Source organism: Lepidochelys kempii, chromosome 1 (genome assembly GCF_965140285.1).
Source record: "Lepidochelys kempii isolate rLepKem1 chromosome 1, rLepKem1.hap1, whole genome shotgun sequence".
In the NCBI taxonomy this organism is placed as follows: Eukaryota; Metazoa; Chordata; order Testudines; family Cheloniidae; genus Lepidochelys; species Lepidochelys kempii.
Window position 1 is genome coordinate 108135295 of NC_136380.1, and position 23631 is coordinate 108158925.

Consider the following 23631-nt stretch of genomic DNA (forward strand, 5'->3'; position numbering starts at 1 on the left):
ACTTGGAGATAAAGAACAGATGGAAAGTGATGGGCAGGGCAAAAGCAGTGGGGAAATAACTGTGGGGATAAGCTGGGAACCAAACAATGGATGATTCAAACAAGGTGGCTTGTAGCAAGGACAAAAAGACTGAGAAGGAAGGCAAAGAAGAGAGGCGGGAAGAGATGTGGTGATATGGATAAGAAGATTAGGAAAGAAGAAAAGGAGGAAGAGAGACAGAGCAAGAATAATAAAAAAGAGATCAAGAAGAGAAAACAAAGGGGAGATTAAAATGACAGAAAAGGGAAATGATATAGGGATAAACGAGAAAATAAGGAGACTGGAGGAGAGAGACAATGAAATCGAATCAGTAAGATGTTTCACATAACTCTGAGGTGAGTACATTATTTTATTTATTCATGCCTTTGTATTTTTGGTATATCTCCCTGGAAGACAAATGGGATTTGAAAGAATTTTATAATGTACCTAAGATGCATATATTTATAATGACAGGTTTCAGAGTAACAGCCGTGTTAGTCTGTATTCGCAAAAAGAAAAAGAGTACTTGTGGCACCTTAGAGACTAACCAATTTATTTGAGCATGAGCTTTCGTGAGCTACAGCTCACTTCATCGGATGCATACTGTGGAAACTGCAGAAGACATTATATACACAGAGACCATGAAACAATACCTCCTCCCACCCCACTCTCCTGCTGGTAATAGCTTATCTAAAGTGATCATCAAGTTGGGCCACACACACACACAAACTCACTCTCCTGCTGGTAATAGCTCATCCAAAGTGACCACTCTCCCTACAATGTGCATGATAATCAAGGTGGGCCATTTCCAGCACAAATCCAGGTTTTCTCACACCACCACCCCACATTATCAGGGATAGTGGGATAGTGTTCTTGATGGCTTGTAGTCCATCTTTCTGTGGAATGTTGGTGTAGAGGGCTTCTACATCCATAGTGGCCAAGATGGTGTTATCAGGAAGATCACCGATGGATTGTAGTTTCCTCAGGAAGTCAGTGGTGTCTCGAAGGTAGCTGGGAGTGCTGGTAGCGTAGGGCTGGCTACCTCAGCTCTTGTCCCCTAACGCCCCTACTCGCGCTATATTGATGACATCTTCATCGTCTGGACCCATGGAAAAGAAGCCCTTGAGGAATTCCACCATGATTTCAACAATTTCCATCCCACCATCAACCTCAGCCTGGTCCAGTCCACACAAGAGATCCACTTCCTGGACACTACAGTGCTAATAAACGATGGTCACATAAACACCACCCTATACCGGAAACCTACTGACTGCTATTCCTACCTACATGCCTCCAGCTTTCACCCTGACCACACCACACGATCCATCGTCTACAACCAAGCTCTGCGATACAACCGCATTTGCTCCAACCCCTCAGACAGAGAGAAACACCTACGAGATCTCTATCAAGCATTCTTACAACTACAATACCCACCTGCGGAAGTGAAGAAACAGATTGATAGAGCCAGAAGAGTTCCCAGAAGTCACCTACTACAGGACAGGCCTAACAAAGAAAATAACAGAACACCACTAGCTGTCACCTTCAGCCCCCAACTAAAACCCCTCCAACACATTATTAAGGATCTACAACCTATCCTGAAGGATGACCCAACACTCTCACAAATCTTGGGAGACTGGCCAGTCCTTGCCTACAGACAGCCCCCCAACCTGAAGCAAATACTCACCAACAACCACATGTCACACAACAGAACCACTAACCCAGGAACCTATCCTTGCAACAAAGCCCATTGCCAACTGCGCCCACATATCTATTCAGGGGACACCATCAAAGGGCCTAATAACATCAGCCACACTATCAGAGGCTCATTCACCTGCACATCCACCAATGTGATATATGCCATCATGTGCCAGCAATGCTCCTCTGCCATGTACATTGGTCAAACTGGACAGTCTCTACGTTAAAGAATAAATGGACACAAATCAGATGTCAAGAATTATAATATTCATAAACCAGTCGGAGAACACTTCAATCTCTCTGGTCACGCAATCACAGACATGAAGGTTGCTATCTTACAACAAAAAAACTTCAAATCCAGACTCCAGTGAGAAACTGCTGAATTAGAATTCATTTGCAAATTGGATACTATTAATTTAGGCTTAAATAGAGACTGGGAGTGGCTAAGTCATTATGCAAGGTAGCCTATTTTCCCTTGTTTTTTTCTATCCCCCCCCCCCCCCCGACGTTCTGGTTAAACTTGGATTTATGCTGGAAATGGCCCACCTTGATTATCATGAACATTGTAAGGAGAGTGGTCAGTTTGGATGAGCTATTGCCAGCAGGAGAGTGAGTTTGTGTGTGTGTGTGTGTGGGGTGGGGGTGGTTAGAAAACCTGGATTTGTCCTGGAAATGGCCCACCTTGATTATCATGCACATTGTAGGGAGAGTGGTCACTTTGGATGAGCTATTACCAGCAGGAGAGTGAGTTTGTGTGTGTGTGTGTGTGTGTGTGTGTGTGTGTGTGTGTGTGTGTGTGTGTGGCCCAACTTGATGATCACTTTAGATCAGCAGGAGAGTGGGGTGGGAGGAGGTATTGTTTCATGGTCTCTGTGTATATAATGTCTTCTGCAGTTTCCACAATATGCATCCGATGAAGTGAGCTGTAGCTCACGAAAGCTCATGCTCAAATAAATTGGTTAGTCTCTAAGGTGCCACAAGTACTCCTTTTATATTTATAATATGACTAACTATGCAAATTAAATCTCAACCTAGTTGTTACCCAGGTTATCTGAACCCAAAGCTATGGTAACTAGTCCCTGTTTTCCAGACGGCGTCAAGAAATAAATCAGTGGGGGACACAGCACCTCCGTCTGATAAATGATTGGTACACCAAGAGTGCTTTTACCTAAAAATCCTTTTTCATTGAGTTTAAAGCACACATTAAAATCTAGCAATAGTCTAGAAGCATCCCAGATAGATATAGGTACCCACAGTCTGAGGCAGTATCTAGTTATTCAGCAGCACACGGTCCAGTGGCCAGCCTTTCTCCTAGCTACTGGGGTGTTAGATGTCAGTCTCCTAGCTCATGGAAGTCCTCTCAGACTTCTCCCAAACTTCTCCAAAGTGCGCACACTCATTAAACTCTTGTATAGGTAACTCAAAACAAAGCACTCATAGTAACTTTTAATAGGTTGGGGTTTCCTTAGCAACAACAAAGAACTCATAATTTCTACTTATCGGCAAAGCAGCTTTGAGCAAGAAACTTACAAACACAGGCACCCAGACTCAAGCTCAGCTATTCACATTCCTCCCCCCGCCCCCACCACCACCTCCTCCTCATGAATCTGCCCTTGTTAGTAACACACGGCAGCTGCCGTTTTCTGTCTGCCTAAGCCAAGGCCAGATTGGCTGCGAGTTATGTCAGATCCAATTCTCTCATAACACAGAGGCTCCTAGAAATGTGCCACAAAGTTTGGGTGTTCCACCATAGCAGGGGAAAAGTAGAAGAATTGCCACCAAGACCTGTGAAACCTCTTTTGGAGATTGGTTTAAGCTCTGAGTATTGATTCACTTGACATCAGTGAGTGCTGAGGGTATTTATCAGTTTCCAGTATTGGATCCATAATGATACATTAAATAAAACAGCTATTAGTAGCCAACCAGCCTGCTACATAGAATAATGTCTGGGAAGTGTACATCCTACCACGAGATTTTGGATTACCCCTTTCTGAAATGTCTGGTTCTTCTGTCACCAGTGTTCAAGACAGTGAGGCCAATAATGATGGCTGCTTTTTCACCAATTTCTGAATTAGAGAATCTACACTCCTACTCGTCTATTTAAAAAACAAACAAACCTCACAGCACTATTTGGCATATAGCAGTAAAAAAGCAGCCAACATCTGACAATGAAAAATGGGAAAACATATTTTCACATTTGTTAAGAATGTATTTATTGTTTCATTATAGCTTAAGCCATAGCTCTTATTTTGTGAAATCTTATTGCTTTCAGCAGTCTATCCTCTCAGAAAGAACTGCATATTCATTATAGTTTCCAGGGCCCTATTTGTTCATACTTGATTTAATATTTGTTGTCAATCACTTCTTTTTGTTGAATGTTCAGAAGTTAAAAAAAATTAATCCTGGATACTGCTGTGAGTTGTTACCCTTAGCCTGTTGTCACTGCTCTAAATGAAAGGCTCTAAAATTCATTATTAATGTCTGTCAAGTTCAGCCATTAGCTGGCAGAAAACTCTGATCATCTTTGAAGAAAAATGTGGCAATCGAGCAAATCTGGTCTGTAATAAAAAAATCACTAACACCTTTATAGACATACAACATCCAAGAGATGACATATAATACCCTATGTATCATTGATCTGAATCGAGAAATACCATAAATTGTTTTCAAGTTTGTTGTTTTGACAGTAACTGCAAAGAAATCTTTTTGTAATCTCACACTCAGATAAAAATGAAGAGTTATAACACACAATAATTTTATTTCTTATCGGGCTTTTCAGACAAAAAAATATCGCGAAACACTTCAGAGAGTTAAATAAGGCAGAGTATGTTATATATGAACCAATGGTGTACACACATCATGGGAAATGTCATGACTATTTAAGCCACAGCACATGTTGAGGCTTTGGGAGGGCAGGATATGGAGAGTCTCCTTGCCAGCAGGAGTCCCTGGAAGCAACAACTGCTATATCCTTTAACAGAGAAAGCTCTGCACTTCCAGTGCTTGACTCTTCTTGTCCTCACGTTCAGCTAGTGGAATTGTGGTTGTGTTGACGTGAAGGTAATGAAAACTACTTCCTCCTTCTTCTCTCCTCATATATCCATGCAGTACTAGCTACACTCTGTGTCTATATGCAGAGATGGACAAAAGTGCAAAATTCAATCCAAATATGTTGTAAATGTAACCCACTGGTGAGAGTGAGGGCCCCTTCTGTGCTGATCCATAGAGGATTTGAGGTGCTACAGTTGCCAGTTACAGAGCTTTAGCTCAAGCTATACCAGCTTATGTTTTAGCTCTGGAGTGCTCCAGGTTCAGTCCATGGTTGTTGTCGAAAAGGGCACTCATCCACACAAACACACCCAAAATTCAGTGTTTGATTCTAAGCTTTTGCTCCAGTCCATTATATAGAAATGCATTACAGACAATGGAAGCAAACTTGAATGATTTCTTCTTCCTCTTTTTCTCCTTCTTGTTATTTGTACTCTTCTCCTTCTTGTCATTCTTCTTCTTATTATTATTATTATTTATTATTAATTTATTTGAATTACTGTAGGGCCTAGGAGTCCTAATCATGGGCTAGTACCCCTTGTGCTAGGTGCTGTACAAACACTGAGCAAAAAAACCAGTCCCTGCTCCAAGGAGCTTACAATCTAAGTATAAGACAAGGGACAGCAAATGGATACAAGTACAAGTAAACACTGAGACAGTATTTGTCAGCATGGTATGTAAGGGTCTCTGCGCACCAGCAGCCTAACTATTGTCAAACTGTTTATAGGCAAAGAAGAGTTTTGAGGAGGGCTTTAAAGGTGGCTAATGAGGTAGCTGTGTGGACACTGATGGGGAGTTCCTCCCAAGTGTGTGGAGCAGCATGGGAGAAAGCATAGAGGGTCTTGTTTGGAAATTTAATAAGTGGGCAGTGAAGGAAGGCATTATGAACTGATCAGAGGTGAGCATCCAGTGAATGAGAGATGATAGGCAGGGTAAGGAATCGCCTTGAAAGTGAATACAAGCAGTTTGATGCAGTGAAGAAGGGGGAGCCAGTGCAGGAATTCAAAGAGGGGGGTAATATAGTCAAAGCTAGGAAAATGATCTTTGCAGCAGAATTCTGAATGGATATGAGCAGGGCAAGATTGGATTTGTCAAAGTCAGAGAGAAGGACATAAAAATGGCCATATTTGGTCAGAACAATGGTCCAACTAGCCTAGTATCCTATCTTCCAACAGTGGCCAGTGCTAAACGCTTTAGAGGAAATGAACAGAACAGGGCAATTTATTAAGTGATAAGTCCCCTGCCATCCAGTCCCAGCTTCTCGCAGTTAGAAGCTTAGGGACACTCAGAGTATGGTGTTGCATCCCTGATTATCTTGGCTCATAGCCATTGATGGAGTTATCCTTCATGAGCTTATCTACTTCTTTTTTTGAACCCACTTATACTTTTGGACTTCACAACATTCTGTGGCAATGAATTCCACAGGTTGATTATGCACTGTGTGAAGAAGTACTTCCTTATATTTGTTTTGAATCTGCTGCCTAGAATTTCATCAGGTGACCCCTAGTTTGTATGTTATGTGAAGGGGTAAATAATACTTCCCTATTCACTATCTCCACAATGTTCATGATTTTATAGACCTCTATCAAATACCCACTTATGCATCTCTTTTCTAAACTGAACAGTCCCAGTCTTTCTAATCTCCCCTCATATGAAAGTTGTTCCATTCCCCTTGTCATTTTTGTTGCCCTTCTCTGCCTTTATTGCCTTTCCCATTCTAATATATCTTTTTTTGAGATGGGGTGACCAGAACTGCACACAGTATTTAAGGTGTGGGTTTACCATGGATTTATATAGTGGCATTATGATATTTTCTATCTTATTATCTATCCCTTTCCTTGTGGTTCCTAACCATTCCAGTAACTGAGACATGAGATGATGAGAGATGTTATAAAGAAAGAATCAGCATGATTTACACATAGCCTGGATATGAGGACATAGAGAAACATCCAAGTCAAAGATGACACACAGGTTATGGATTGTAGCTAAATTAAAGTGTCTGATTGGATTTTTGATGACATAACCAGAAAATAAATGGCAATGAAAATGGGGTCCATTTAGTTGGGATACCTTTGAAGGGTTCCTTTGAAACAACAAAATGAAGGTGATCAATTAAGTAGCAAGGAAGAAGAAGCATCCAGTTAAAAAGAAAAGAAGAAAAAGAAGGTTTTAAAAAATGAATAAATGGCAATGGAAAATGAATGAATTCCACTTTGAAGAGATAAGGATTTTTAAGTTTATGTACAAACAAGTAGCAGTGTTTTTATGCCATTTACACTGAAGTCATTAGCAGGAAATGATCCATTTACCCTACTCTGGTTGAGAAACAAGACAGTTGTTGTCCTGAAAAATATGTTTCCCTCAAGAACCGGGCAATATGAACTATGAGCACATTACTGACATTTTTAAAAATCACTACATACCCAAACAAATATTCTAGCTGGGATAAGTTTTACCCCAGCAGAAACAAGAAGGAAACTGTTTATCTGCTATTATGTCCACACTCTGACATTTTGGTGACCACCTGCCGGAGGCCCTTAGGACCATTTTATATTCGGATCAAAGAAATCCAGCTTTGAGGAAAGTGGCTGAGAAAGGACCTTAACCTGGAAGAAGAAGTGTATATTGCAGTGGTGTTTGGGTTCACCGTGAGAAACATGCTGGGATTTGAGAGGACCCCCCCATGTGAAGGGAGGAGGGCCTAATCACAGACAGGGAGACAACAGAAGTTGCTGCATACAGCAAAACCTCAACAAACTGCAGGGGATCCATGTTTCAATTGTTTGGGAATATCACATCAACCATAGCATCGTTTTGTCAGTAGGCCAGAGTTCACGAGCTGTGGTAAGAAAGAATATGTACCTCATGGAACTGGCTCGTGACTACAGAGTATACATTGACTAGTCATTCTTACAATATCTTGGTTTAAGTCCAGCCACCAGACATAACTTCTAGTCAAACTACTCATTTTCATTGAATTCAATGAGCATGTTAGCTTTTATACTTATAACTCATAGTAAGTAATAATTCTCCATTATCAACTCAATTTTTTCCCTAAGAGTCAGGAACAATTTGGCCCAACTTTTTTGTAATTGTCACATGCTTTCCCTCTTTCTAATATTCTTTGTACCTGGTCAGGGAATACAGCCTGGCAGTCATACAAATAAATATATACTTGGATCTTCTGGTTTTATTGGTGGGCTTATCACAGCTGTAATATTCCTGGAATTTACACATCACTTTTTTTTTTTTTTTTTTTTTGGCCAAAACACAGTGTCATTGTTTGACCACTGAAAAGACTTTCACTCTGTATGGAAGCTCTCTGGGTCAAATGATCTAGGTTACAGGATGAGACTGTAGGTGTAAAATATAGGTGCACAAAAAGCACCCTAAAAAATTATCCTTTTGAAAACTATGTTCCTTTATATAAGAGCCAGAACCTCAATGATACTCCGTTGAAATCAGTGGCGCGTTTTGCCTGATCTATTGATTGTGTATGATTTATATTGATTACTTAAGAATTCCCAATTAACACTCTGAGCTTTGGAAGGTTCTTATCCCAAAATCAGGGCCAGCCTTATTAGAATTATTGTTCAGTTGGGAACCCCGACATGCACGGTTGCAAAATTCACACTTAGGAAATCCTTCTATATTTTTAATAGTTTTATTAACAGTGTTAGCAAAGTTACAAACACTCCAACCCAGCAAGGTAGATGGAAATAAGACAGGATGAGCATCTGACTATCCATATACTCATCACAGAAGTACCTGAAGTGTTAATCCTTATTTTCATCATCATGCTCTTCTTCTTCATCACCATCATCCTGGCAGCTCCCAAGAGTTATATCTCCCAAGGCACACAGGCATACAACTTTTATAATGTTATACTGTTGCCACTATGCTTAATGCATTATTCAGTAGGGGTTTCATCCCCTTGTCTCTTTTTGTATTTCCTTCCCCTCAGGTACCCTTCTCCCATAGATAGCATAGACGTCAATTAGTTGCCATGGTATTCTTGTGGTCGGACATCTGCTGATGTCCCTAATTTTAAAATATCTCAAGCTGGTATAAACTAGCATTTTGTGGTTACCTGTCAGCAGTTTAATCATTACAGCATTCTATCTTGCCATTTCTTTATGATCTAGGGTTATGCTGGGTTAGCTGCTTATGCTAAGGCTTCTGGGGCCTCATGCCCCAGGGAAAAAAAGGGAAGAAGGAAGATCCTGGGAACTACAGGCCAGTCAGCCTCACCTCAGTCCCTGGAAAAATCATGGAGCAGGTCCTCAAAGAATCAATCCTGAAGCACTTGCATGAGAGGAAAGTGATCAGGAACAGCCAGCATGGATTCACCAAGGGAAGATCATGCCTGACTAATCTAATCGCCTTTTATGATGAGATTACTGGTTCTGTGGATGAAGGGAAAGCAGTGGATGTATTGTTTCTTGACTTTAGCAAAGCTTTTGACACGGTCTCCCATAGTATTCTTGTCAGCAAGTTAAGGAAGTATGGGCTGGATGAATGCACTATAAGGTGGGTAGAAAGCTGGCTAGATTGTCGGGCTCAACGGGTAGTGATCAATGGCTCCATGTCTAGTTGGCAGCCGGTATCAAGTGGAGTGCCCCAAGGGTCGGTCCTGGGGCCGGTTTTATTCAATATCTTCATAAATGATCTGGAGGATGGTGTGGATTGCACTCTCAGCAAATTTGCGGATGATACTAAACTGGGAGGAGTGGTAGATACGCTGGAGGGGAGGGATAGGATACAGAAGGACCTAGACAAATTGGAGGATTGGGCCAAAAGAAATCTGATGAGGTTCAATAAGGATAAGTGCAGGGTCCTGCACTTAGGACGGAAGAACCCAATGCACAGCTACAGACTAGGGACCGAATGGCTAGGCAGCAGTTCTGCGGAAAAGGACCTAGGGGTGACAGTGGACGAGAAGCTGGATATGAGTCAGCAGTGTGCCCTTGTTGCCAAGAAGGCCAATGGCATTTTGGGATGTATAAGTAGGGGCATAGCGAGCAGATCGAGGGACGTGATCATTCCCCTCTATTCGACATTGGTGAGGCCTCATCTGGAGTACTGTGTCCAGTTTTGGGCCCCACACTTCAAGAAGGATGTGGATAAATTGGAGAGAGTCCAGCGAAGGGCAACAAAAATGATTAGGGGACTGGAACACATGAGTTATGAGGAGAGGCTGAGGGAGCTGGGATTGTTTAGCCTGCAGAAGAGAAGAATGAGGGGGGATTTGATAGCTGCTTTCAACTACCTGAAAGGGGGTTCCAAAGAGGATGGCTCTAGACTGTTCTCAATGGTAGCAGATGACAGAACGAGGAGTAATGGTCTCAAGTTGCAGTGGGGGAGGTTTAGATTGGATATTAGGAAAAACTTTTTCACTAAGAGGGTGGTGAAACACTGGAATGAGTTACCTAGGGAGGTGGTAGAATCTCCTTCCTTAGAAGTTTTTAAGGTCAGGCTTGACAAAGCCCTGGCTGGGATGATTTAACTGGGAATTGGTCCTGCTTTGAGCAGGGGGTTGGACTAGATGACCTTCTGGGGTCCCTTCCAACCCTGATATTCTATGATTCTATGATTCTATGCCTTGATTAGTTTAGCTAAGCTATTGCCTGTGCTCATTATTATCATCTATGCTCATTGCTTTACAGCCTATACCTATGCCATAAGTAGACAATACCTATCCCCATAGGCTACAAGCTGGCCTGCTTGACACTATATGGTGGGCTGGCCCACATAGTCATTCAGTCTTTTACCTGAGAAATAAAGAGGAAATATGTCAAAAGCAACACCACCTTTTCAGTGGCTTGAATTTCTGTTATCCTCGCATGTCACAGATGAACCCTGTATCACCCCAGCTGTAACATAAACTTTCTAGAGTGAAAAGATGAATGATATCCATGACTTGGATAGTTAACATTTCTTCTGGTGTCTTGGATATTGTGGTTTATATTCCAAACTATGAACGTTCTTTGTAAAGGGCGTCATAGGGCAGGGAGAGGGTTTATGTGGGACTGGGATGTTGAAGATAAAGTTAATCAGAAAGAGCAAGAACATATGCAGGTGACAATTATGAGTATTTACTTTGAGCCAGATTGCACCTTGCGCTTAACATGTGTAGAGTAGGGGAGTGGGGCCCAAGTTTTTTTTCTTTCTTCTCCATCCTACCACTCTTTGCAGCCCATGTAAGGGCCAGGAAGAATTGCATATGCTTGTTTCAGAGAAAAGCAGAGAGACTGCTCCATCCATCCTCCCCTGGGGACATGCAGTTCCCAAAAGGAAGTAGGAGAGGGAGCCATGACATGGTGCATATAGGGGAATATGCTGCAACTTGTTCAGGGCATGCATCCCTTTTATATCCTAGGAGGTCATTTTGTCAATATGTGTTATCATTCTCTCTGAGGCAAATTGCTTCTCAGTGCCTGTTTCCAAAAGTGTGTGTGCATGCTTGTGTTAACAATATATTTTGTGCTTTTTTATCCAGTTTTCCAAAAAAATATTTAAGGCAACATGGGAGCCTCCTGCTAATGAATGAGAACAAAAAAGTGAAGCCAACTAGAATCAAAAGTGAAATTGATTAGTATATTTTTATTGTCCATCATTGATGTAATGCAGAAAGTATACAGACAAATGACTGAAAAATCAGATCCTTTTGTCACTAAATTCAGTGGAATTGCAGAGCCTCTTAGGATCAGACATGGAGTGAACACAGCCAGAATAAGAAAATTATTCATATTAAAATTATTTTATAATTTTATAATAATAATGTAGAGTTTGATCCCTCATGATGCTGAATGCTTTCACTACTCATTTTAGTCCCAGTACAGAAGGAATTAACTGACTAGTAGTTACAGAGAGACAGAGAGATTAACATTAAAGCAATACAGTCCAGAAAAGGATGAAAAAAGAAATTCAAACACATTTTCTTCAGAAGCAAAATTATGTTTTTTCCAAAATAAATCAAGCTAGTTACCTAGCTATTTACTCAAATATATTTTATGTATGAAAAAGAACAAACGTACTTCCATATTAAAGTTTTAACACTTCCAAAGTACCAGTAAGAAAACGAATAGAGATTCTTTATTGCGTAAAATTGTTATAAGATACAACTTGACATAAAATTGTACTGGTAGAGAGGCTTTGTCTTAAATTTATATTTTTACTAATTGTGTTCCTGTGAAACATCACCTGTCTGAAAACTTTTGACACCAGTATTACAGTTGACCAAATTCATTATGAGCAAACAATCTTATTGTGTGCTTTCACTAGTCAGAGACCAATTTATACTTAAAAGTACACTTTTAAAAATATATATACAAATGTATTTAAAATAAAATATTTGGATCATTCATTGATATTAAATTATAATATTTGAACACTGAATTGTGAATTTCACTGGTGACAAAGGATCTGATCCAATACTCACTGAAGTCCAAGAGAGTTTATTTTATTAACTTGGATGGGAGTTGAATCAGACCCAAGGACAATAACAGCTGGAAGCAGGGAAGAATAGTTATTTTCTGAATTTAGGACAGGACATGGGATTTGCCGTGTTGGAACTGGCCTCTAGAAGTGACCAATAGTTGGTGCTTAAAAGGAAAGAGAAACCTGCCATAATGCACCCAGACATATATGAAATGGCATTCATATGTGGTAGTATTCCTTCCTGCTCCTTATAGCAATCACTTATTCTCAGAAGTATATCATGTTCTTATCCTTATTTTAGACTGCATAAATAGAAAGTTTGTTACTGTTCAGAAGATTATTCAGTGCTTTTCCATATCCAGCTATGTTATGACTTCCTGTGATAGTGATTTATACAGTATTTGTTTGAAATCTAGCTTAGTATGTCTGGTGTATGAAAATCATGGTGCAAAACATTCTTATGTGATTTAATAACATGCAATTTAAACATAAAGGGACAGATTTTGCTCTCATTCACAAGAAGGTGAATACAGTCTATATTAATTATGCCCCTGATTCTCCTCTCACATTGGAGTTAAACTGGTATAACTCCACTGATCCTTCCAAAATTATTCCAGATTTATACCAGTGTAAGTATCCAGCCTCATGCATTTGGCAGTTATTCATGCCTTTTCAATTAATACATTTATCATTTATGATTTTAAATTATGAGGAATCTTGTATATTACAAAATATGTTGTTCCAGTGAAACCATTGAAAGTCATCAACAGTTTGTGGGAATGATTAACTGAGATCACTTCTCCGATGCAGATCCAATATCAAGTTATTGAGTCCAAGGGGACAGTATTTAAAAAATGCATGTCCCAAAATTCACAAGAGAATTGTATGATTCAGCTTGGGTCCCAGTGGCACATTTCTATTTGAAATGGAATGCTGAAGCATGTAAACTCATTTATCATAGCTGATCTCTGCTCCTCACTGTGATCTTAAATTACCAATGCTGGGTTCCCAGTGAAACCCAGATTAACATATTGAATTGATTTACTTAACAGGGATTTTAACATATCCTTGTTATCTTGTGGGGGTGGGGGGGAAGGGGTATTTTTACTTCTGTTTAACTTTAAATGCAGTTTTTTAAATTATTTAACCCATAGTTTGGTTCCTATTTTCCAGGTTAGTAACACCTGGGCAAGAAGGGCAAGACCTAGTTCTTGGACAGGTTGCAGTGGGTTCCGCAGCTAAGGCTGAGATTGTGTTTCTGGAAGTAGATAGCGGAAGGGTTTCTCAGCTGGAGGAGGATTTTGGGAAATGTGTCTGGAGAAAAGAGTTCACAGGAGTGTTTTCCAGCTGGGAGGAGAATCAGAATACTTCTTTGGGGGTATTGTGAAAAAAACTCTGCAGCTGGGGTGAAAGGAGTTTGAAACCAAGAACCATGAGCAATTGAAAGGAGGTCAAGTATAGATAACAGACGGGAGGGTACTACAGTCTGGATATAGTCAGATCAGGACACACATGAGGTTTGCAGGCATATCTGGCAGTTGGAGGGGGATTCAGGGCACTAAGGGTATGTCTATGCTGCAATTAAAAACCCATAGCTGGCTGTACCAGCTGACTCGGGTTCTCAGGGCTCAGGCTAAGGGGCTGTTTAATTGCTTTGTAGATGTTTGGACTTGGGCTACAGCCCAGGCTCTGGGACCCTGCAAGGTGGGAGGGTCTTAGAGCTCAGGCTGCAGCCTGAGCCTGATTACAGTCCCTTTGTCCAAACCCTGTGTGGACGTAAATCAGCTGGCATAGGCCAGCCGCAGGTGTCTAATTGCCATGTTGACATACCCTAAGGAGGATGATTAAGGAGAAGGAGTTGGAAACAGGTGCTTGTGAGAGAGAGGCATGACATGCAAGATTAAACCACAAGTTATTCCGCTCACTAGTAATCACTAACATAGTAGGGAGAATAATTCCTTTAGGAATAATAATTTCTGCAGGAATTACTGAGTGAAATCCTATGGCCTGTGTTACACAGGAGGTCAGACTAGATGATTGCAGTGGTCCCTTCTGGCTTTAAATCTACGAAATGTCTGTCAGGGAAATTCAGCTTTTTAAAAGTTAATTATAATTTCTTACTATAAAACATGTTTAGTTTTTTTTGTGAGTATCTTTAAAAACTAATCAGATGTAAGGAGGAAAAAAAGCCACCATTAGATACTTCTGCTATTTAATCCCCCTTGTGGCTTCCATTATGTGAGTTTGACTTTATTAATAATGTAAAAATACTCATGGAGGAAGAACAAAACTATGGTAATGGCCAGAATCTGCTGATGGTTAGTTTAAAGGAACACCATGGTAGATAAAGTCATTAAATGAACATAATCGGTAATGTATTTACAGAAGTAAAATAAGCTGTAGTTACTTTATATAAATGTCTATGGATCACATGTTTACATTCAGTTTTGACCATAGAAACTACACTGTGGCAAAATGCCAGTTTCTGTAATGGTTATGTGTGTTTATTAATGTACTTTACTAGCCCCACACAAAAATTACTGAAATTAAATTTGCATTTCAGAGTACTGAGCTGTTATTATTTGGGCATGTAGAATTATTTGTCTGTTTTAATTTCCATAAATGTCATTAAATGCCTCTTTTTACCTTCAGGTGAATAGTCAATAGAAAAAAACAGTACAATGAAAAATGACCAACAAATTGATTTACATACTTGTGTGAATTATTTAACAAAAACGGAACTCTTCCAAAGAGAGAGTGACCCAAAAAACCGTGAATTTTGTTAAATGAATTTTAAAAAACAGAATTACGCAAATGAACAAAATTGAGCTTAATAGACATTTATGTTGATTATGGAGGCACTGGCCATGGGTTTATAGTTAAGGCTGCATTGAGCTTGAGACTTAAAGCAAGGATTCAACCTCTTTGTTATTTATGGATAATAAAACTTATCCCTAATATTAAAGCACTTGATCTTTGAATACAGAATCAAGTATCTGATAATTTACATGTAAATTTCTAAATTACTTGAGTTAAAATTAAATTTAAATGGGTCCTTGAAAATGTTTTGCCCTCATTGGCATTTTTATTATTTTTGTTTTGTTCCAAATGATCTTAATGATAGAATAACGGAATCTTCCACATAGTTAAAACTCACTAAAGTCTTGTGTGTAGACTACCGTTTGAAGATTACAATTAAGATAAACTATCAAGTGTTGTTATAACTGCTAATCATGATTATAGACAGAACCAAGTCACTAGTTCTGGTCATTCTTAATTAAGGCCTTTTTGCTGTCATAGGAACACAGGTTTCAGAGTAGCAGCCGTGTTAGTCTGTATTCGCAAAAAGAAAAGGAGTACTTGTGGCACCTTAGAGACTAACCAATTTATTAAACACAGTCACTCATCACCCTTCCTCTTCCTCTACTTTGTGTGTAATGAGTCGGTGAGATAAGAGAGACTGGACTTGTGTTAAGATTTCTCATTGGTGGATGACTTGGCCACAACTATCACTGCTTCTTGAAAGTTTTTGGGCTGCACGCTAGTCTGGGCACGAATGCTTGAAAGGGTCTTCATGGCACTACTGTCTTGGCTCTGTTGTCCAGTGAGGCAGCACTGCCAAGGGAACTGAGCTCAGGAGTGCAGGGGGAGACTTTAATGGACAAAAAGATTGGGACTCAGGGACTGGGAATCCTTCCTCTAGATCCCACTCTTCATGTGCCATTTGTCTCCCTAACACAGTCCCCCTCCAGGCCTGTAAGTATCCTTGTTTTCCTCTTCCTCTACCCTTCCCCCTCCACACACACACACATCCCCACTCTTAACCCCCAACTCTCTCTCTCTTAAGATGCAAAGTAGGTTTACAAAGGGCCCGAGAGACTAGGTTGCCAAACTCCCATTGAGCATTGAGTTTCAATGGGAGTTGGGTACTTAACTCCTTAGGTCCTGTTTAAAATCCCAGTCTAAACTTGGTACAGTCTCTGTCCTGCCAATAGATACGCCAGGCTTTCTCAGTTCAATTTTCATGACAAGCTCTATATTTAGACACAATAATAAGGTCTTACCCATCCCCTATGTCCTCCTCTGCTTGTCCTTAGTGAAATATGTATTCTGTCATCACTGAGAAGCACAGCTTGCATTTTTAATGTTATGCTACCGGCTAAGAATCATTCACAGAAATGGTTCAGTAAATCTCTTTATAAAATGAATGAACTTGAGCAAATTGTTAGCTTTTCAGAAGTCAATTCATGAACAGAAAAGAGGAAAATGTATCCATTAGATTATTCTCTTAATTGTTCACCCAAATCTAAGTATATTAACGAATCCATAAAAAGATTTAATGTTCCTTGTGTATTTTCCTCACTTCCTATTGCATTGCTTGTTTGTCCATACAAGTTAAAATACTAATACTTTCCAGGCTACTAGCCAAATGGTTGTTTAGACGGGTCGATGTATACATGTTTCAGTCTCCCAATGGTTAAAGATTTGAGAAAGATACGTGTACAATTTTTAAATGGCCAAACAGATTTTTTTTTTCCCAGTTCTGGTTATAAATAAATAAATAAATAAATAAATAAAAAAGATGTATATCCGTTTGCAACCTGGACCAAATGTTTATGGCCTTTGTAAAGTGCAAAATGGGGTGTACAATGAAAATGCTGACACAGCATTAACTACAACAGGCACAGGTGGTGCCAGTATCCTAAAGCTTCCACAGTTTCTACATGCTATAAATAGGGTGCATTTGTCAATTTCTTTGGGCAGTCAGATTGTACTTACTTTTCACCCTGCACCTGTGTGCCTTTGTTTCTCAGTTACCGAATAGCAACAAAGCCTTCTCAGTTCAAACACTTCTATGTACCTTTCAAAGATGAAAATTTCATTAAAGTAATGCCATCGAATTTAATAATTTTAACACACCTGATAGCACATTAGGAGGAGTTTTTAAAGGATCCACTTTGACATTAAATACATTTAACTCTCACCACTTATGTATAACTTTATTTATTTATTGAAGCTCTTTAAATGAAAGCTTTTAGCTGACATTCTAATTCAACTTCCTCCTCAAATGTACTAGCACCAGTTATAGCATTATGCTCAACACTGATCTAAAAGCTTTTGTGCCCTCTTTACCTTCCTCAGTCCTTAAAAGGGGACCTTGGGTGATATAGCAGAACTGCTTGCTATTGTCTTCAGAGATATGAATGGTAACAGTAAAGAAAATAAAATGTACCCTGTCTCGTCAATTTGGGTTTTGACCATGATTCAAAGCCCATCAACGTCAATAGGAATTAGTCCTTATGTGAATATCACTTCCAATCCTGTGCTACAGTGATACCAACTCCTGTATCTATATGACCTACACCAAGTTTAAAATGTGCTTCTTTTCTCTGAATGCACCCAACCCCACAGAAAATGGAAGGTAAATTCGGGTACCTCCAGGGATCGGCAATATCCTTTTAATGATATATGTTGAACATTTTATTTTCCAGTAAATCATCTGGATTCAATCTTTAGCTGGTTTTTAGGAGTATATGAGAGTGGCGGAAGGTATAATCTCTGTAACACTGAGACAAAATGTTTATTGAGTTTATAGTGTTATTTAAAATGTCCTCTAGTTAATTTGGGTAACTTTGCTGTTCTGGCTAGTGTCTTCCAGCATGGACAGGGCATAACTTTTAAAAAAAATGTTGTTGAAAGCTCCTCTTTAGCCAGGTAGTTGTTTGCTTTTTTTTTTTTTTTTTTTTTCAGAATGTTATGAATAGACTTGGAAGGCTTAGATTTTTGTCAGTAAATGTTGGTGAACGTTGATTTCACCAAACACACACAAACAGATTAAAAGAATATTTCTTTCGGTGATCATTGAAATGTACAGATAGGCAAAGAAAAATGCTGCCGAGAATTTATTAGAGTTTAATTTAAGGATATTTACTTTGTATATTTTGACATATGATGTTAGAACACAAGATGATAAGAATGGCCATTCTGGATCAGACCAATGGTCCACCTAGCCCAGTATCCTGTCTTCTGACAGTGGCCAGGGCCAGCTGCATGTGAGAATGAACAGAACCAGGCAATTTATTGAGTGATTCTTCCCCTGTTGTCCAGTCACAGCTTCTAGGAGTCAGAAGTTTAGGGACACTCTAAGTATGGGGTTGCAGGTTGCCATTGATGGGTCTATCATCCACAAACGTATCTGATTTTCTTTTTTGTAATCCACTTATACTTTTGACCTTCACAATATCTCCTGGCAATGAGATCCACAGGTTGACTGTGTGTTGTGTGAAGAAGTACTTTCTTACGTCTGTTTTAAACCTGTAAATTGCATTGGGTGACCCTTGGTTCATGTGTTACTTGAAGGGATAAATAATACTTCCTTATTCACTTTTTCCAGACCATTCACAATTGTATAGACTTCTATCACATCGCCACTTGGTTGTCTCTTTTCTAAGATGAACAGTCTGAGTTTTTTTAATCTTTCCTCATATGGAAGCTGTTCCATACCCCTAATCATTTTTGTTGCCTTTCTCCGTACTTTTTCCAATTCTAGTATATCTTTTTTGAGATGGGGCAACCACAACAGCACACAGTATTCAGGGTGTGGGCGTAATATGGATTTATGTGGTGGCACAGCAATATTTTCTATTTTATTATCTATTCCTTTCCTAATGATTCCTAACATTGTGTTAGCTTGTTTGACTGCTGCTGCACGTTGAGCAGATATTTTCAGAGAACTTTCCACAGTGACTCCCAGATTTCTTTCTTGTGAGGTAACAGCTAATTTAGACCCCATCATCTTGTATGTATAGTTGGGATTATGTTTTGCAATGTGCATTGTCAACATTGAATTTCTGCCATTTTATTGTCCAATCACACAGTTTTGTGAGATCCCTTTGTAACTCTTTATAGTCAGCTTTGGCCTGAACTATCTTGAGTAATTTTGTATCATCTGCAAACTTTGCCACCTCCCTGTTTATCCCTTTTCCCAGATCATTTATGAATATGTTGAAGAACACTGGTCTCAGTACAAATCCTTGGGGGAACCCCTCTATTTACCTCTCTCCACTTTGAAAACTGACCACTTATTCCTACCCTCCATTATCCTATCTTTTAACCAGATACTGATCCAAGAGTGTACCTTCTCTCTCTCTTATCCCATAACTGCCTACTTTTTTAAGAGCCTTTGGTGAGGGACCTTGTCAAAGGCTTTCTGAAAGTCCAAATACACTATAGCCACTGGATCACTCTTGTCCATATGCTAGTTGACAGTTTATGTTTAAAACATTATAAAGCTTTCACTTTATATATCTCAGTGTCTACTGTCTCTAAATATGGTCTGACCCTTCATAATTTACCACAATGATGAACATTTAAATAGATAAAAATAAAAAAAGCTTAAAACCCATAATTTTGCTCAACTGTGAAAATGTAAATATATATTAAAAATTAAAAATGCTTAAACATAAGCATCAATATTACCTGTCCAAAAAAAAAATTGCAATCTAATTCTGCCAAGCCTAGTTATGAAGCAATGAAGCATAGGCAAAATCCTGAGGTCTTTACACAGGTCATAGACAAGTAAACCTTTTGCTGATGCGCATAAGAGTTGGACTGAGTAAATCTGTGAGATTTGACATACTGATATTATAGTTATAGCTGATTTAGGCCTAATATGATTGAGAGAGATTATAAGGCTAATACGTATCTATGACAAGTAGTATTACGGATCACCAGGGAGCTAAGCAGATTACATATAGTTCTTCATGCACCTATGATTAGGGGCAAATCCTGCTCCCTGGGCAGCTGCAGAGGGCCATGACTACAGAAGAACTGCTGTGAGCACAGCTATATTGCCTGATAACATTTTAAAGAGAAGTGCTTAAAAATATGGTCCATTTCCCATTGTGGATAGGCCTAAATATTTTGCATGTATTCCTGGATCATGTATACAGTGTTTTTTCAAAGTTTCTCGCTGTGTCAGGATGCAAACTTGAGTTCTGTAACTCTCAAATTGGACACTCTTGGGAGGCAGACGCCAACGCAGGTCTTTTCTTTTATTTCCAATGTAAAATATCTATTCTTAAAGCTTAAGGTGAGAAGTGTCTTTGGGAGAGACATATACTTCTTACGAATAGAAGAGAGATGGCAGATGTCTCTCCCATTTCAAATATAGCATGAAGAGTATCACCTTCACCTCCAGTAGACCACCTCAATACATTTCCTACGTATCAAGGTGCCCTTGCTATAAGTGGTTTTATAGAGAATTGGACATTGTTTACAACAGGCTGAATTTGTCCTAAGGTGATATGCTTTGCCATGTGGGGAGGAAGAACTACCATTTTCCATACTCACTGGTAAATCTATAGATTCACATCAGGATGGGACACCAATTTACCCAGAATGATTGGTGGTATTTGATGCTACCTGAATCAAATCCAACGGATACCGGCTCACCCCCTTTTAGCAGGCTCAGTAAATAGCATCACTAGGATGTAAAACAACAGATTAACAAAACTTTAGCATCCAGAATTTATCAGTGTGAAAGATCGCATCTAGGTAGCAATGAGCTACAAAACAGTTATGCATTGAAATGTTAAACTTTGTTTAAGCCTAAAACTGTTGGGGGGGGTGTCAAAGGAGGGACTCTGGCTGTTCTATACAACAAAACGTCTGAGGATGTTTTGCTTTATGTATAGCAAATGTTCTGTGCCACCCATCTGTTCAGTTGGGTATACAATGAAATGAGAGCAGTAGCCAGCTACTGACCATCTAGAAAGACTGAGCTTGGTCACATTGAAGCAGTTTTAGAATTTCCATTCATGATGTGAGGATAAGTTTTGAATCCGCTCCTGTGTGTGTGTATTCAGCAACAATTGATAGAATCTGTATAGTGGGGAGTAGTTACCTCAGAGCACAGGGTCGTTCAATATAACAATAACAATTATGAATCCAATTCCTGGCTATATTTTGAAAGTCATTATTTGTACAATGCCATGTGTGCATGAGTGCTTTACAGACCAACAGAACACATGGGGCCTGATTCTACTCACTTCCACTGATGTAAACCTCTGGTAATTCCACTCCAGGCTATAGAGTCAGCCTCATTTTCTCTGCCTGGTCCAATGACTATTTATACATTTTACCCAAAGTGGAACAACTTCAATAGGAGATAGCGATGGAGCCCACCCCAGAACACCGCATAGAACTCATCTGGGGTATGGGAGACCTGAGTTCAAGTCCTGCTCCAAATCAGGCAGCATGAGGATTTGAACCTGGTCTCTACCTTCCTGGGACAGTGTTCTAACGATTGGCCTTTGAATAAAAGAGGTGTGGGGGAGCAGCCCTAACTCTTCCTTTTGTCCAGGTTAGCTGTGCTCAGAGCATGCCAGCTGGATCAGGCCCTGCAAGCAAGATAGGCAGGAAATGCTTAATTTGCGAAGTCTGCCAAGGTTTAGGTGTGTGCACTGGCAGAAATTTAGGCATCTCCAGGGTTTGGCTACAGCTAAGTGGAGGTTTTGAGGATCTCAGTGGCACCTAAATGTTGGACTTAGATTCCTAAAGTGGCAGGTAGTTAGGCACTTACATCTCTTTGTGGATCTAGCAGCAGGCCAAGAGTTCCTGTACTGAAAAGCATCCAGTGTAAGCTTTATGATTTTACATTATCAATATAATTGACTGTAGATGCATTCTTCTTTTCTTGCCCTTCTCATTAACAGGTTATCCACCAGCTCAGACTTTCAGAGAACGAGAGCGCTGCGCTGCAGGAACTCCTGGACTGGAGGCGAAAGCTGTGTGAAGAGAGAGGAGACTGGCAGAAAATCCTGCACAACACCGAGCAAAGAATCACAGCTCCTCCCCCACCTCCCTGTAAAAAGCCAACTCTGCTGAAGAAGGCAGAAGATACACCCTGCAACAGACTGTCTTCAGGGATCTGGGATACCACTATGTGATTTCAGTTGGTTTGTGTGTGGAGTATTAGAAGTAAAACCATCTAACGATTTCAATCTGCAGAGTCAGCAGGTTTCTGCCCCTGCAATGCGTGCAGGATTCTCTACAAGCATCCGTTCAAGAGCACAGGAAGCAGGAGTGACATAGATCTGTTGTGTGTGTGCGTGTGTGTGTATATATGTGTGTTTATTTCCTTTTTTATATATGGGGACAAACTGCACTATAAGTACATCGGTTAAAAATACAAGATAGTTACCTACTGCTCTCCCATGGACAATGAACAAATTCTGGGTTAAGTGAGTGAGGATAGGAAGACGTAATTGGCAAACAATTTGGAGAGATTGGGGAAGTTTGTGTGCACCCTGTACAGCTGTTTTATATAATCCAATAATATGATGTTTCTTGTATCTCAATGAATGGTTTTATTATATGACCTATACATACACAATAGTTCTTTGTAGATGTCTGTGTTTTATTGGAATTGAAAACATGATGATTATATACATGTTTATTACTGGTATTTTACAACTTTATGCAATTGGTGCTGTTGTTCTTTCTTCAGAATACAGGTAATAAATACAGTACTGGTATTATTTTTTCATGGTTTATCCTTAATAATGTACTTAAAGTTTCAGCACTGTGGTGGTGTTCTAGCACTGGCAATGTCAACCTTAGAGTCAGATCTTGAAACCCTTGCAAAACTGTCATTTGCCAGTGATGGTTAATGCTGTTCACATTCAAGAATTAGAGAGCTCTGCTTTATTATGCCCCTATGTTTCTGAATGAGTGGACTCTTTTAATTTCATCTTGAAACTTATTTCATCCTGGGTTATGTGAAAAAATGATGTACTCATTTAAACTCTAAGTCTGGTTATAATTCATAGCTGATTACGTATAAGGTCAGGAGTCAGTGGAAAGATACATAATAGTAACTAGGTATGAAAGTACAACTTTGATTTACTGATCTAAGCCACAAGGCTTCATGGAGATGGGTGTATTAAAGGATTATGTCCCTATAGTGGTACAAAGCATGTTTCATTTATACCTTAGATTTCATGTAATAAAATGGTCTCATAAATTGGAGATTCTGGTTGGAGGACATGAGTTCTCTGAGCAATGATACTAATATGAGAATAACATGCTGCTGGAAGCTAGTCAGCTACTGTATGGCAGTCTCTGAAATATTTCTTTGCCATTAAAATGGCATAATTTATATATCAACACACACATAGATAAAAAACGGATTTTGTCAGGGGCTGCTTGCTTTAGGTCCTTGGATGTGAGACACTCTTCCTGCTGGCCTGCCTTTTTCAATCCTATGAGGGAGATAGGGGAAAGGGGATGTATATATTTTTTAAATATATTTTAAACTAACATTTTAAAATTTAAGCTAAGTTAAACATTGGTCTCTGGCTGGAGGTGTTTTGACAAGCAGTTTTTAATTTGGCTGTGAGGGGAAATGTTTTTCTCTCCACTTGACAG

General features: G+C 39.5%; 1 protein-coding gene across 6 annotated transcripts in view; it reads left to right on the forward strand.

Annotated features, from left to right (window-relative positions):
* The window catches only part of MYO16 (myosin XVI), a 610604-nt gene extending 587416 nt beyond the window's left edge, over positions 1–23188 (forward strand). For 4 of the 6 annotated variants that reach the window (XM_073349543.2, XM_073349529.2, XM_078853553.1 and 1 more), the window contains one exon: positions 21918–23188. In XM_073349543.2, coding sequence (XP_073205644.1) covers positions 21918–22151 — 234 coding nt within the window. In that variant the 3' untranslated portion in view covers positions 22152–23188. The remainder of the gene's footprint in view (positions 1–21917) is intronic. The other 2 variants (XM_078853554.1, XM_073349582.2) reach the window with 2 other exon arrangements.
* The last annotated feature ends 443 nt before the right edge of the window (positions 23189–23631 follow it).